The sequence below is a fragment of the Macaca thibetana genome, chromosome 17 (genome assembly GCF_024542745.1).
Source record: "Macaca thibetana thibetana isolate TM-01 chromosome 17, ASM2454274v1, whole genome shotgun sequence".
Classification (NCBI taxonomy): domain Eukaryota; kingdom Metazoa; phylum Chordata; class Mammalia; order Primates; family Cercopithecidae; genus Macaca; species Macaca thibetana.
In genome coordinates this window covers 52713350-52730508 of record NC_065594.1, presented here as the reverse complement: position 1 = coordinate 52730508, position 17159 = coordinate 52713350, and the positions used below count along the sequence as shown (strand labels likewise).

Here is a 17159-nt window from a genome sequence, read left to right as displayed (position 1 = left end):
AAATCTTTGCAAATTCACATATGTTATTATGTAATTTATAATTTAAATTATGCAATTTAAATAATTCATTCATTCATTTAACAAATATTCACTGAGTGATTACCACATTTTAAGAATTATTTCAGGTGAAGTGAACAATTAAAGGTCATTCCATTTATATTACATACACAGTACATATATATTTAAAGACTTTCATAAATATTTATTTGATCTTAGTTTATACAGTGCAGCTATCTGTATTAGCAACATCTCATAAAAGATGAAACTTAGGCTCAGAATGAAAAGAGATGTACCAGGGACACACAGCTAAGTAGTAGCTCATTAAATTACCGAACAAACAACAGAAAAGAATATTCGTTAAACAAAGGTATTTGTTATAGCTACCTAGTAGCAAATATTAGGAAATATATTCTCAGAAAGTGTCTTTTGTTTTTTGTTTTTTTTGAGAGAGTATGTGTCTTCTGTCAGGAAGGAACAGCTGAAAAAAACTTCAGGGAAAACTGTTAAGCATTTAAATTGATTCCATTACATAAAAACAATCATCAAACAACCCTGAAAAAATATTTACACACGTGTGATTTTACTGGGTTTCTATCTTTGTTTACATTTTAAGACAGCAGTGACACCTAAATAAAACAAAAACCACCAATATAAAAATACAATATAAACCCAACAAACTGCTAAAACTGCATGCACTTGTGTAAAGAAGAATAAGGTAAAAAGTAAAATTAACGATTGTTGGTAAAAACTCAGGTGACTTTGATGCACGTTAAAATGGAGAACTACTACCACAGCCATTTTAACTACTTACCTCTTGACTTTATCATAGTTCTCTTGGCGGTAGTCACCTTGCTGAATTAACTGTTTTGTGTCTGCTAATTCTAAGGCCAAACGTTGACATCTAATTTGAACTTCAGAGTAGTTTTTTCTATCTTCCTCATATGTCTATAAATCAAAAGAATAATAACACATTTCAGACTAAACACTTAAAATAGTTGACCAAATTCTGTATTGAAGTCTTCTGTCAAGCTGTGATTGTCCTTGTAATTAAACAACAAAAAAATTCCTCGATTTTTAAATTTAGTAATTTTTCCCTACTCAAAGGCAAGTAATCTTAAGTTCACAGTGGTCTGTAAACTCAGTTGTTTAAAACTTAAACTGTTTTTCAAATTAAAAAATACAACAACTATGTTTTAGTTACTAGGCTAAAACATAAATGACTACAAATATTAAATGGCTTTTAAAAAACATTTACTGAGTTACTACTATCAGATGCTAAAGATACAGAAGTGAATAAAATACACTTCCTGTTCTTGAGTTTACAATTTAGAGATGAAAAGTCATATGGATATCAGTATCTACAATGAAAAATCATTACTGAAGAGATTAATCACGCAGTTCCAATTTTGGTATTCATCAAAAAAGGAATCGTGTGACCCTCGAAACACATCTTTACACTGTTCTTCCCTCTACTCTCCCCATGCCAGCAGCATGTAAGAAAGGCATTGCTGATATGGGAAGAGCAATGGAAGTAAAAACCTTAAAGTTGGTCACAAGGTTCTTTACAATCTGGTGCTGCTTACTACAAGCCCCATTTCTCACCATTCCTAATATTCACACTTCACCTTCCAACCCTAATGGAGATCTGAAGTTCTCTGAACCCACTAATGCTGCTTCTAACCTGTTCCCACTGCCTGAATACCTGCATATAATCTAAATGCTGTCTCTTCAGAGCACTGATCTCACTGTATCATTACCATCATATTAGTTTTCTCTTTATCTCACCAAAGTGTAAACATCTTAAGGGTGGGGATTTTGTTTTGCTCACTGCTGGACCTCCACCACTTTAAACATTGCCAGGTGTATAATAAGAATGAAATAAAGGCCAATAAAGAAATGATTAACTATGGGAAGCTGGGAGGGGAAGGAGATGGGACTAAATTCCTACTTATTTTCCTTCTTTGAACTCATCAAATCTTGCAACAAATCAACTCCACCTTCAGAAGCTGGCATGTTAAATGCATCCTGTGTTAAGTCATTACTGCTTAAGTAGCTGACCAGCTAAATCAGGTCCTATTCACTCCACACATACTGACTGGATCATTTCTGTGTGATTGGTTCTGGGTGAGGCACTACAGATACAAAGATGAGTAAGACAATTCTGTCCTTTTTAAACTACTAAATATAACTTTGATATTTCAGTCCCCAAATTTCTATCGAAGGGCTATTTAAGAGAAGTAATTATGGAAAAACTATATTCAGTGTGTTTTGCTTTGGTATGGTATTATGTTCTTGTTCTACACTGAAGTTTTACATGAGAATGGAATGTTACCATGGTACTTATTATGGGATTACAGCTGAGGATACGCTATCACCTCCTGAAGAATCATCACATACATCATTTCGGACCTAAGTCCTACAAGAATCTCTAGTTCTTCTGAAGAACGTGTTACCCTTCTAAACACCATTAATCAGGTCACTGTTTTGGAAGAGAGTATAGTGTTACGGCTAGGAAGGCAAGCTCCAGAATTCAACTGTCTAAAATTGAATTCCTGCAGTAAGACTCTGCGCATGTTAGTTTACCTCTCTATTCTGGTCTCCTACCTCAGAGTTCTCGTGAGGCATATATCAAGTAATACATGTAAAGTACTTATAAAAATGCCTAACATAGTAAATGCTGATTAACTATAAATTAATATTGTTAGAATGCTTCCTCTTTGCTTTGGCTTCCAAAGAGATCACAGCCAAATTAATAGTTCAACTTTAATAACTGTACAAACGCCATGACAAAATTTGGAGGAAAATAAATACAAGGAATATAAACATTAAAGGATGGGCAAAAAACAGATATCCCAAAAAACCCAAAGGAGTATTCGCAGAAACAATGGGTAAACCAGGGGTGTGTGTCAGGAAAAACAGTGGAAGACAGTGCTTTGAAGCAGTCAATAATATTGAGAAACACTACTGATTGGTACTAAGAAATACTACTGAGAACCAACGAAAAGCCTTTAGAGTATTCAGGGGTAGGGGCAGAAGGTGGAGTGCCAGGGACTAAAACAAATATATCTAAATACTCAGTATGTGCTTGTTTTTGGCTATTTTATATACATTGTCTGACATAATACTTAAATTTATGATGGGATGTAAAAATTATCCCCAGCTTCACAGATGAAAAAAACTGAGGCTTGGAAAGTCTCAGAGCTCCTAAGCAGTAGAGTGAGGACTCTAACCTAAGCTTGTCAAATCCAAATCAGTAGGCAACTCTTTCTACAGTTTAACAGTAAAAGTGGAGAAAATCTAGTAGCTAGAGAAGAAAACAGGGTCAATGAAGGTTTTAAAAGATGAAACAAGCTTGACAATATTCAAATATTGATAAGAAACAACTAATAGCAAAAGATGAATTACTGTTGGAGAAAAGGGGGCATATTCAGGGGAATGAAGCATACTCCTGAAAAAGGCTTCAGGATATGGGATCCACAGCTTAGATGTGGAGATTAGTCTTAGATCAGAGGCCATGTTCATCAAGGCAGGCTTTTTTCCAGCTGATACAGAGTATTAACAACTTGAATATTTTAGATAGCTCTTATCAATTTGCTACAGGCCACAGCCTACTCTTACCCTAAGGCTTCACAAATTTATATTATCCACCTGGTTTCTAAAGGCATACGATTTTCCCACCCCTTGAGGGCAAGACTCTTTCCATTATAAACAGTAAGAACAAACAAACCAGAATGAGTGCAGATATGAGTAGATTTGGTGGAAGGACACTGTGGGAGTTCTCATCTGAGGATTTCCACTTTCTCTGTGAAATGAAATGCCAAGTCATCTGCTGAATGTGACAAGAAATCTGGAAAACTGGAGATAGTGGCTGGTTGCCTTAGTAACCTCTGCGAAAAATGAAAGAACTAGAAATAATAGAATTATGACCAATTGTGTGGGTCCATTTGAGGCTGATAACAATAAACTGATAGTGCTTGTTACTGCTTGTGTGATTTTTGCCAGTAGTGCTCAGCTAGAAAAATAAAGAGTTGAGAGTTTTTCAGTCTGGTTTGATAAAAAGAAAGCTGGGAGAGGAATTAGAGGATACTGGCAAAAAAAAAAAAAAAAAAAAAAAAAAGTTTAAGACTGATAACGTGGTGAGGGAAGAAAATAAATTTAGGAAAGGATTGATAAATAAATAATATGGATTGGAAATTGTTAAAGACAAGTTGAAAGCAGACAATGGGAAAACATAAAAATATAGGAAATAGGATGTTTAGTGGATCAAAGTGAATTGATAACTTCAGAAGTAACTCAGTTCTGGGTGACAAGGAACCAAATGTGGGCTATAAGACTGAGTGTTAAAGTGGAGAAAAGGCAATCACTAGAGATGAGATCAATAAAATTCAAGGCCAAGACTACAGATGAATTAATCACATAAGTAACCTAGGTAGCAGCTGAAGTGGAAAGGAAGACTAAATCTAGAGCAAGGCTTTCATTAAACAAAGAGGAATGTCCCAGTGGTCTGCAAATGAGAAATACTGTAAGGTGGGGTATCCAGATGACGAGTTCCCAAAGAAGCAGTGTTTTCTGTGAGTGCAACTGCAAAGATCTAAAACGATAAAGATAATCTGATCCTGAAATATTCAGGATATTCAGAGAGCAGTTCCATAGGAGAATATACAGAGTGTAGTATTATTCATATTATATATAGCATATATATCGTATATGTATATATTTATAAATCTTCTTTAAATATAAATACCATGTGCAAGTATAAACAGAAGCAAGTATAAGCGCAGTATAGAAATGCATATATTCGACCAGCACTTTATTTACAATTTTTCAACTGGAAAATTTCCCCTTAAATTATGACTTTTGTATTTTGAATTTAAAAATCTCCTGCACTTATTGTGAGCAATTAAAATAGAGTAAGACATAGCATTGGAAACAGGAAAACTAGCATCTTCCCTCAAAATAAACCCCATGACTGCGTAGAACCGTGGTTAAAGCTATAGAGTAGAAAAGACTATTTTGTATCCTCCTCTGCATCCTTCCGTGGCTTGAGCTAAGCATCAACGTTTGTGGGAAGACTAAGCTCCAGCTCTAACTTAGAGTTTATCCTATTTTTTTCACAACACCTGATTCTTACCTGTCAGAAAAATGTATCACATGTGCTGTGGGCAGCCATTACTTGTCTCCCACATCATAAGGAAAACTTTAAGGAAGTTTTCTATAATCCTAGTAACTAATACTCTGCCTATTACATAGAAGGTTTGCAATTAATGTCTGCGGAAGAAGAGGAACAAAAGAGGACATTAAATAGACTAAAACAAAAGAAGCAAAAAAAGTAAACTTTCCAAACATAAAGAAATGGACACATAAAATTTCCAGTCATCAGCCCTTTCTAACAGAAAATTTCTACATCATAGTAAATGGGCCAATAACAGTCAAGTCTCAATGTCTGTTCTCAATAAAAGGCAATTACTATGGATGTAATGAATTTCTAAACTTCATTGAAGTCTTTTGTCTCTCCCATGATGTAAACTGAGAAGAAAGTAGTAACCTATGTCTCAAAATAAATCTTTAATAAATGAAGAACTCCTGCCTGTGTGGAGGACAACTACGGAAATTGGAAATAGGATATAGTGACATTTACCTTAAGGTTCAAATCTGAAGCAGTTTACATTGGACAACAGTTCAGTGAATGGTAAGAAACAGTTGGTTAGCTATTCTGGAAAACTAAGAATTCACTTGTCAGAATTCCCTCAAGTTTCACATTATCAATAATCTAATCCAAGCAATTAAATACTCAAAAGAACAAGAAACCTAATTAAGCTTTGACTGCTATAGGCTGTCCCTTGAAGTCACAGTGAAGTCTGTTTTGCTGCCAGAGACAACTCTTGTCATAGTTAAGATCTTCAGGAAATTTTTCAAAAAGAATTTTGACTTCTAACGACAGACAAAATCTGAAGTGGTAAAGTCTACTATGCGTTAAAATGAAAATCTTAACAATTTCTATTACATGCTAAAATTTCAACTATATCCATTTGAATAAATGTGAATTCAAATAAATATTTAAGGCCTTTTTTTTTTGAGACAGAGTCTTGCTCTGTTGCTCAGGCTGGAGTGCGGTGGCGTGATCTCGGTTCAGTGCAAGCTCCGCCTCCCGGGTTCATGCCATTCTCCTGCCTCAGCCTCCCGATTACTACAGGTGCCTGACACCACGCCCGGCGAATGTTTTCTATTTTAGTAGAGACAGGGTTTCACCGTGTTAGCTAGGATGGTCTCCTCGGTCTCCTGACCTCGTGATCCACCCGCCTCGGCCTCCCAAAGTGTTAGGATTACAAGCGTGAGCCACTGCGCCTGGCCGAGGCTTTTTTTTTTTTTTTTAAAGAAAAAAATAATTCCGTAATTTTTTTTTTTTTTTTTTGAGACAGGGTCTCACTCTGTTGCCCAGGCTGGAGGGCACTGGCACAATCTCAGCTTACTGCAGCCTCAACCTCCCAAGCTCAGATGATCCTCCCACCTCAGCCTCCCAAGTAGCTGGGACTACAGGCATGCCACCATGCTCGGTTAGTTTTTTGTATTTTTAGTAGAGAAAGGGTTTTGCCATGTTGTCCAGAGTAGTCTTGAACTCCTGGACTCAAGGAATCCGCCCGCCTCAGCCCTGAAAGTGCTGCGATTACAGCCTCCCAAAGTGAGATTATAGGCGTGAGCCACCACGCCCAACAAAACTCAAGAATGAAGAAAGGTAACTTTCATCACATGTGGTGGACCCTAGATTGGAATAATAAACATGGGTTCAGATTCTGTCTCTCCTACTTATTGCTCTAGCAAGTCAACTTTTCTGGATTTACCTGATGCTTCTGCAGAGTGTGTACACTGATTCACTGGCTCATTTATTTTTATGTGGTCATTATTGTATTACACACTCTATTACGAGTATTAAGACATCACCCCCTAGCTCATGGGTCTAGCAGACTCCACCACTGCAAAATGCTACACTGATGTACTGGGAGGCAACTTTTATAGCCAACATTTTATTCAGCAAACTACCATAACAAATTTGAAATACTGGCTTCTCAACAGGCATTGACCCAAATATGTTTGAACCAAACAAATTTAAGTCTTAATGTTAAAGAGACCAAGTTGCTAAACTATCTTAAAAGTATCACTTATTAACCCCCAAATTTATCAATGCAAGAAAAGTATGGTTTCCCATGCCTTTTGAGTAACTGAGATAAGCCTTAACAGTAGTAACAGTGTGATGGTGCATGCCTGTAGTCCCAGCTACTCAAGCGGCTGATGTGGGAGAATGGCTTAAGCCCAGTAGTTCAAGGCTGCAGTGAGGTGTAATCATGCCACTGCACTCCCGCCTGAATGACAGACTGAGAGCTTGTCTGGAAATACAGATCAATAAAAATTAAAAAGTATTAACAAAGTTAATAGAAAGGATAAAGTCCTATACCACACTTCTTCCCTCCAACAACGCCTACAAATTATCAGGAAAAAAATGAGACTATAACTTAACTACATTTGATTAATATGTTAATCATAAAAATTGCTATTTTAATGAGCTTGTCTTACTTAAGGTATGATGCTTCCATGTTTCAAGATTTTAGTTTTCTTCATATGAATCAATTTATTTTCTTGCTAGAGATGAATGTGGGGGGAAATATTTCATTCATAAGGTAACAAGCTCCTATGAAGAAAGCGATAAAATCTTAAGTGTTCAACACTAATTGCTTGCATCTGATATGTCCATATGTTCATGAAGCTATTCCCCCTTAATTTGCTGATGCAATGGATTATGCTTTCTGTGCTGGAATATATTCTGTTTAATCATAAGTATTATTCTTTTGATACAACGGTAAAGTTCATTTGTTAACATTTTATTTCAAATTTTTACATCTGTAGTAGTCAGTAAAATTGGCCTTAATGTTTTATTTTGCTTTTGTAGTCTCTTTCTCAGACATTTCTTTTTCAATAGTTGGTAGAGTATAAGTAAGTGGAACTAGCTGTCTCTTTTTAAATCAACTGTGAACCCATTTGGGGTAATCTATCTGTGAACCTGCTGGTAATTTTATCAGTTGTACACTTTTACTCATTTTTGTAATACCTCTATGGTAACTGTTCTAATTCAAGTTCTCACTTCTGTCAATTTTAGTAAACTATATTTTGTTGGCACAATCACTTTCCTTTCTGTTTTCAAGCTTATTGCCACAGAATTGTATGTATTTTCCCTTACTTCATGTCAATTAATTCCAAACACCTTACTTCTACTTATCTTTTTCCAGCTTTCTCAAGATGAGTACTACATGTCTTTATTTTTTATCTGTTTTTAAATAATAAAGGCATTTCAAGGCTATAGATTTTCCTTTGGCAAATCTAAAGATTTCCTTTCCTTTAAATCTTTTTAAAGATTTCCTTTCCTTTAAATGTGTCTAAGAATTTTGATCCAAAAATGTTCTCATTTTAATTGCTTTCAGTTTTTCTTTCCTGTTTGATCCAAAAGGTATGTTTCTAATTGCCACGTAAGTTTATTCCTCCTCACCTTTTATCTCTGGTTTCACTAAATTATGATAAAAAATAGAAACTATATAATCTGTTCTTAAAATTTATTATATAATTTTTTTCTTAAAATTATTTAAGTAATTATTTTTCTTTTCTTTTTTTTTTTTTTTGAGACAGAGTCTTGCTTTGTCACCTAGGCTGGAGTGCAGTGGTGCAATCTCAACCCAATGCAACCTCCACCTCCTGGGTTCAAGCAATTCTCCTGCCTCAGCCTCCCAAGTAGCTGGGATTACAGGCGCCTGCCACCATGCCCAGCTAATTTTTGTATTTTTAGTAGAGACGGGGTTCACCATGTTGGCCAGGTTGGTCTCGAACTCCAGACCTCAGGTGATCCATCCGCCTCAGCCTCCCAGAGTGCTGGGATTACAGGCGTGAGCCACCGCACCTGGCCCATTTTTCAATCTTTATCAATTTGCATTAAGCATATTTCCTATAAACAAATAGAGATGGGCTTGGTTTGAAGGTCAATGTGAGAGTCCTTCTTTTAACAGAACACTGTACATCCATTCCCTCACCTAGTGGAGGCAAAGGAGACTTTATCCACCTTATTTGGGGTGAGGAGTAAAGGGAGTAATCCACAGATTTGTATAGGCCGAGCTCTGCTGACAATCTGTTCTGCCCTTGCTTGGGGCTCTCTCACATTTTCTAGGCTTTCACTCAAGTCAGGGGAGAGAAATCTCAAATTTTGGTAGCCTATCTCCAAGACGGTCTCTATCGACTTCTTCCCTTGTATGCAGGAAGCTATTTTCTAATTAAGAAGTGTGTCTATTCCTCTTAATGATCTGCTTAACCAAAAGAATGTGGGAGAAGCAATTTTCTGGGATTTTGAAGTTACATCCTAAGAAGTCTTTAAGTTTCGTCTGAGTTTCTTGAATGCTTGCTTTGGAGGAGGCCAGCCGCCATGCCCTGAGACTGCCATGTTGAAGGACGCCCAAACTGATCACATGAAGAGGTCAAATGGAAAGGGAGTGATGTTTTGGTCATATCATCCTGGCTCCAAACCGGTGACTAAAGAAGACTTCAGATGACCCCAGTCTCAGTGAAGTAAGAAAAACTCAGCTGAACCTAACAACCTTCAGAGCTGTGACAAATAAATTATTTTGAGACAGCAAGTTTTAGGGTGATTTTGTTATGCAGCAATATGTAACTGGAACACTAGCTTTCCCAAAGCCCAAGACTTCCACTCAGATCCAGCTGCCTGCCAGAAGACAGCTGAGAGAGGGATAATTTGAACTGGAAAAGAAAGAAAAAATGAAATGCATTCACATTTTCATCCCCTAGAATTCCTTTACTTCCTCCTTTCAACTAAGCCTAAACAGCAATCTTATTCTATTCAGTAATGTTGACTATATAATTTAACATTAAAACAGTAAAATTAGCAGGAGTTCATTTAATTTTGAGTTTGGCAAGACTATGCTCAGTAGTGTGATGACTATATTGCCATCATTTTTCTCTATTTGAACTGTGAAACTTTTATTCATAGTAATGCATGATAGCACCTGGCCTTTATCTGGCTGAAATACCTAACCTACAAATTAAGTTGATGGCTATTTCTTTCTTATTTTTCTTTTTTTCTTTTCTTTTTCTTTTTTTTGAGGTGGAGTCTCACCTTGTCACACAGGCTGGAATACAGTGGTGCAATCTTGGCTCACTGCAACCTCTGCTCCCCCACCCCTACCCCAGGCTCAAGCAATCCTCCTACCTGGGATCACAGATGTGAGCCACGACACCGGGCGAAGTTTTTGGTTTTGGGTTTTTTTTTTTGGTAGTTTTTTGAGACAGGGTCTCATTCTGTCACCCAGGCTGGAGTGCAGTGGCACAATCTTGGCTCACTGCAACCTCTGCCTCCCAGGTTCAAGCAATTCTCTCACCTCATCCTCCCAGGTTCAAGCAATTCTCTCACCTCATCCTCCCGAGTAGCTCGGACTACAGGCCTGCACCACCACACCCAGCTAGTTTTTTGTATTTTTCAATACAGATAGGGTTTCACCATGTTGGTCAGGCTGGAGATTTTGTATTTTTGGTAGAGACAGGGTTTCACCAGGTTGGGCAGGGTGGTCTAGAACTCCTGAGCTCAAGCAACCCTCCTGACTCGGCCTCCCAAAGTGCTAGGATTACAGCCGTGAGCTACTGTGCCTGGACAGTTGACTACTGTTTTTTTAAACTGTCATCTGTGGTGCTAATGCCATGACAAAATTAAATGCAAACATGGGCAATGACATCATAGTGATAGTACTCTATTATAAATTACTCATCGTGATGAACCATCATATGCATCTATTAATTTCTGAGGTCATTAAAAAAATTAAATCATAAAATTAAAAATTATCAGAAAGAACTCTTAGATACTCCAAAACATATCTGTGGAATCTGGCTTGAGAAACACTATGCAGATCAAGAGAACGAAGTTATCATGGTATCTCTGGATTTAAACCAAGGTATTTGGTTAAGTTTCCTCCTGAGTTTTCCCCTGCCATAATGTAGTGATACACCCTTTTGGCCACTGGGTTCAAAATTTCATCTCAAAACCCAATAAGCCCTTCAAAACTTGCCCCTAAAATTTAAAAGCTCCTAGATTTACTAAAGATTATACACACAGTAGCAAAGGAAAAAAAAAGTCTCATTACTCTTTAAAAGATTATGTCTCTTCATACGGCATGTATAAAACAATCAGCTAAATGAAGCTTCTTCCCAATAATGTCACACTTAAAATTGCATTCATTTTAGCTTTCCCATGAATTTTTTCCCCTCATGCACTTTTATCCATAAGTCATTTGTGTTATTTGTAAAAACTTAACAGGTTTGTGAAGGAGCAATTTTTTAGAGATTTTAGAGGTATAGGCAAGAGATGGATTTTAGTAAGTCCAAGTTGTAACATAATAGTGTATGACTCCAATTATATTCTTGAATTTGTTAAATACATTAAAATATATTAATTTTATATTGGAGGCAAGAAATGGCATTAATATATACATTTCTCTCTCTCTTTTTTTTTTTGAGACGGAGTTTCGTTCTGTCACCCAGGCTGGAGAGCAATGGTGCGATCTCGGCTCACTGAATCTCCACCTCCTGGGTTCAAGTGATTCTCCTGCCTCAGCCTCCCAAGTAGCTGGGACTACAGGTGCCTGCCACCACACCCAGGTGACTTTTCTATTTTAGTAGAGACGGGGTTTCACGATGTTCAGGCTGTTTTTGAACTCCTGACCTCAGGCGATCCACCCACGTCAGGCTCCCAGAGTGCTGGGATTACAGGCATGACTCATGGAGCCCAGTCAATATATAAATTTCAAATCGTGAAATATAATTAAAAATTTAAGGTTATTTTTAAATCTCAATAAGTTAACAAAAATAACTTTAAAAAATGATTTGTAGTCATGATCCATGAACCTGCCACATTAGAATCTTGGGTTGTTTATTAAAAATTGAGGTTCTGGCCAGAAAGCAGTGGCTCACACCTGTAATCCCAGCACTTTGGGAGGCCGAGGCAGGTGGAGCACGAGGTCAGGAGATCAATACTATCCCGGCTAAGACAGTGAAACCCCGTCTCTACTAAAAAAATACAAAAAATTAGCCGGGCATGGTGGCGGGCACCTGTAGTCCCAGCTAATCGAGAGGCTGAGGCAGGAGAATGGCGTGAACCCGGGAGGCGGTGCTTGCAGTGAGCTGAGATCATGCCACTGCACTCCAGCCTGGGCAACAGAACGAGACTCTGTCTCAAAAAAAAAAAAAATTGATGTTTTTAGTTCCACCTCAGACCAAAATAGAACCCATGTCGGTGGCTATGAATCTAAATTTTAAGCAGTGCTTATGCACTTTAAATTTAATATAAAGAGGCAAATCTATCACCGTTTACTAATAAATCTGTTAAGCATTCTAGTATAATTATAACTGATGGGTATCTTCATAAAGATGTACCTTATAAAGAAACTTTAAGCTCATCACTTGGATAAGATAAAAAGAAATCTCAGAAAAGAGTTAATACCCCCTAAAATATAAATATTTTAATAAACAAATGTTTCATCAATGAAATAACTGATTTTCATACAAATAAAATTCACTGAATTACGCATGAATACTTAAGATGAACCTCAAGATAATCTTGCAGAATTTTTTAAAGAATGTAAGTTTCAAAACAAGGAAGTTATCTTGACAAAACTCTTCTTGCTTCCTAGTTACTAAAGTTCTCATAAGAGAAAAATATTTCACCATTTCCTCATGAAATGTAATAATTTTATTAAGTGTGGACTCACTAATGCCTTACACTATATCTCTAACATGACATCTTTTTGAAATGAAAAAGCATACTGAACTAACTCTATAATGGCAAAACAGCAACACACAGCTGAGTTGCATGTGATCAACCAAAATTTTGACCTGCTAATAGAGAAAATTCATAAGTAGGAAATAAAGTTATCTATAAGCACTTTTACAAACATAAAGTACCATACACAAGATCATATACATAATATAGCTCAAAATATGCTAGAATTAAACTACATTACTGGCACTTGTAAATAAACTCCAGACTTGAAGTAAAAGATGAGCCCTATTTTCCAGTGTTATAATAGTATCTAGACGTTATTTCCAACTAACTAAAGATCTGGAAAAAATTACAAAAGGAAATCCCAGAAATCCACTAAAACTGCCACTTCAGAAAGAGTAATTTCTTTTTAAAGGTCAAGAATCACATTCTGGCCAAGTGCAGTGGCTCACGCCTGTAATCCCAATACTTAGAGAGGCCAAGGTGGGAGGATCGCTTGAGGTTAGGAGTTCAAGACCAGCCTGACCAACATGGTGAAATCCCCTCTACTAAAAATACAAAAATTAGCCAGGCATGGTAGCGCATGCCTGTACTCCCAGCTACTCAGGAGGCTGAGGCAGGAGAATCGCTTAAACCCGGGAGGCAGAGGTTGCAGTGAGCCAAAATCATGCCATTGCACTCCAGCCTGGGCAAGAGCGAAACTCCGTCTCCCCCCAACCCCCACCCCTCCAAAAAAAAACCTTCTATTAAATTTCTTTAACAGTTTTCATCTCACACAAACAAAAGCAGAGTCAAATTAATTGTGTAATTGTGTGGCTTTAATGATTTAATGTGGCTTTAACAGAATTTAAAATCCTGAATGTTTTTGGTTTAAACAGAATTTAAAATTCTCAACATTTCTGGTAGGCATAATTATGAAATTAGTGCAATAACTGAGATATATCTGAATACATATTATGGAACACAAATTTTTGTTTTGATACTCCATTCTCCAAGTTCTAAATATATTAAATTTTACTAGAAAAAGATACTATCTGGTTGATTGCAGGCATTTTATATGAAATAATGAATATAAATTAAAATAAGGTAACTAAACGTAAAGCTTTGGGTCTCTAGGTCAAAAATAACCAGAATTTCCAAATAGCCCCCAACAGGTTTAATTAAAAAAAAAAAAAAAAAAAAGATGGACATACACTGCCACCAAGTGGTGAAAAAAATTAAGACCATTTTGGATAAGAGATCCATAAAGTAAAATGGAAAGATTGAGAATAATTTTTTTTTCCCAGATTCATGAACTTTCTGTAGAGAATAAACTTTTAAAGCAAAATGGAAAGTTTGTTTTCTTAATTGCCGGTCTCAAAACTCTGAGATATGCCTAACAAATACCTTAGTTTCTCTTAGTAAACCACTATGGAATTGTCATTATTGCTATCATTTTCAGCATTTAGGTGAGTTTCCTAGTATTTTTTGTTTTTGTTTAGTAGCGCTTAGCCTGAGGCCAGTCCCATTCTGTGCCAGGTTGGATGGATCAAGGTGCATCAGAAAATCTTTGGTCTTTCTAGGTTGGAGAATCAGAAGACAGAGTTTACGGGAACTGCAGCTGCTCTAAATGAGGAGGAAATTTCAGAGACAGCCAGAGAGGGGAAACTGAATTCTTTGGGTAATTTCTGCCTGAGTATCTGGCTACCCTCTAAACAACACATGTGTAGGACAGACTCTAAGCAGCCCTACTAAGACCAAAAAAATTGAACTGAAATTTGAACTGCTACCCAATAGACAGAGTATGTATGCTGTTTGAGTACAACGAAGTAATTTCCTGCTAAAACAAAAACATCACCACTGTTTAGAGGTACATAAAATGCAGCGTCTCAACAACATAATAGTCACAATGTTCTCATCTACATTTACTTAATGGTCTGAACAATTTTAAGTTACTTGACATCTGAGGAAAGAGGAACATGTGACTCATTTCTCAAAGAAAAGGCAATCAACAGAGATCAACTCCAAGGTGACCCAGTGTTTGGAATTAGCAGACAAGAATTTTAAAGCTCCTATTTTAACAATTCTCAGTGGTATAAAGGAAAATATGTTCATAATAAGTAAACAAATAGCAGATAAATAAAAGCTGTAATAAATAACCAAACTGAAATTCTAGAAGTAAAAAATTCCACACTTAAGTACTTAAGAGAAACAAAAACATGTCCACACAAAAAACCCTACTCAAATGTTCTCAGAGCTTTGTTTGTAAAGTCTCTGAATTGGAAATAACTCAAAATGCCCATCAAACGGTAAATAACTAGAGCCATTCAATGTAACATCACTCAGTAATTAAAACAAAGAAATTACTGACAAATGGAAAAAAAGTTCAGCATTTTCTCATAAAATTAAATGTGACTGGCAGATGGCTAGATGGAGAGATATTTGATAAAACAAATACAATAAAAATGTTAATGGCAGAAATTTAGTGATAAATGTACTGGTGTCATTGTAAAATTCAAGTTATATTTGAAAATTTCTATAATAAAATGGCAAAAAAATTACACTCTGGGGCAGGTGATCAATTTTGAACATGCTAATTTAGGGAATATAAGCTGACTGATAGTTATTAAAAAGAAAACACATTCATTTATAATCAGTCCACTTACCTTTTGAGATCTTCCTCCAATTTGCCCTACTAGTCTGTTGTTCTACTGCTCAGAAAAACTTTACAAACTTGAGATTATACTTTGTGCTTCCTCATCAATAAATGTATTAAATTTTTTGGTTTTTTTTTTTTTGGAGACAGAGTCTTGCTCTGTTGCCTAGGTTGGAGTGCAGTGGCACAATCTTGGCTCACTGCAACCTCCGCCTCCTGGGATCAAGCGATTCTCCTGCCTTAGTCTCCTGAGTAGCTGGGACTACACGTGTTTGCCACCACACCTGACTAATTTATGTATTTTTAGGAGAGACGGAGTTTTACCATATTAACCAGGCTAGTCTCAAACTCTTGACATCAGGTGATCTGCCCACCTTGGCCTCTCAAAGTGCTGAGATTACAGGCGAGAGCCACTGTGCCCAGCCCAATAAATGTATTAAAATGTTAAATAATGAATAAGATTGGACTTAACAGTTATATCTGAAGAATACTTCTATTTTTGTTTTTCATTTAGTTCTTTTTTATTCCTTTTTTTTTTTTTTTTTTGGCTCTTATCCTTCAACTACTAAAGAGCAAACAATTCCCTGAGAATTCATGATAACACTTCTTACAAAGTCTGTCCATTTCTCCCAAGAGGTAGAAGCAATTCAGACATCTATTTATAGATGAATGGATAAAGCAAATGTGGTATATACACACAATGGAACATTATGCAAACTTAAAAAAGAAGAAAAAAAAAAAGAGCATAAATTAGTTCAACCTAATTGTGACAGACAATTGTGGAAGACAGTGTGGTGATTCCTCAAGGATCTAGAACTAGAAATACCACCTGACCCAGCAATTCCATTACTGGGTATATACCCAAAGGATTATAAATCATGCTACTATAAAGACACATGCACACGTATGTTTACTGCGGCACTGTTCACAATAGCAAAGACTTGGAACCAACCCATATGCCCATCAATGATAGACTAAAGAAAATGTGGCACATATATGCCACGGAATACTATGCAGTCATAAAAAACGATGAGTTCATGTCCTTTGCAGGGACATGGATGAAGCTAGAAACCATTATTCTTAGCAAACCATCCCAAGGACAGAAAACCAAACACCACATGTCCTTACTCATAAGTGGGAGTTGAACAATGAGAACACTTGGACACAGGGAGGAGAACATCACATACTGGGGCCTGCCAATGGGTGGGGGGCTACGGGAGGGATAGCATCAAGGGAAATACCTAATGTAGATGACGGGTTGATGGGTGCAGCAAACCACCATGGCAGGAGTACACCTACGTAACAATACCTGCACGTTGTGCATATGTACCCCAGAACTTAAAGTACAATAAAAAAAAAAGAAAGAAAATTCTGTCACATGCTACAACATGGATAAACCTTGAGGACATTATGCTAATTGAAACCAATCACAAAGGGGCAAACACTCTAGGATCCTACTCATATGAAGAATCTAATCAAAATCATAGAAACAAAGTTAAAAAATGGTTACCAATGACTACGGAGAGGGGAGAGGGAGAATTAGTGTCTAGTGGGTACAGTTTTCAGTGTTGCAACATACAAAAGTACTGAAGATCTGTTGCACAACAATGTCAGTATACTTAACACTACTGAATTGTATACATGAAAATGGTTAATGTAGTAAATTTAATGTTACGTTATTCACTGTAATTTTTAAAGTCTGCCAAT

At 36.6% G+C, this 17159-nt stretch overlaps 1 protein-coding gene across 5 annotated transcripts in view; it reads right to left on the bottom strand.

Annotated features, from left to right (window-relative positions):
* The window catches only part of PIBF1 (progesterone immunomodulatory binding factor 1), a 238717-nt gene that overhangs the window by 194980 nt on the left and 26578 nt on the right, over positions 1–17159 (bottom strand). For all 5 annotated transcript variants that reach the window (XR_007720925.1, XM_050766982.1, XM_050766981.1 and 2 more), the window contains exon 6: positions 812–945. Coding sequence is in view for 4 of the 5 variants with exons in the window: in XM_050766982.1 (XP_050622939.1) it covers positions 812–945 (134 nt within the window). In the remaining variant the exon portion in view is untranslated. The remainder of the gene's footprint in view (positions 1–811; positions 946–17159) is intronic.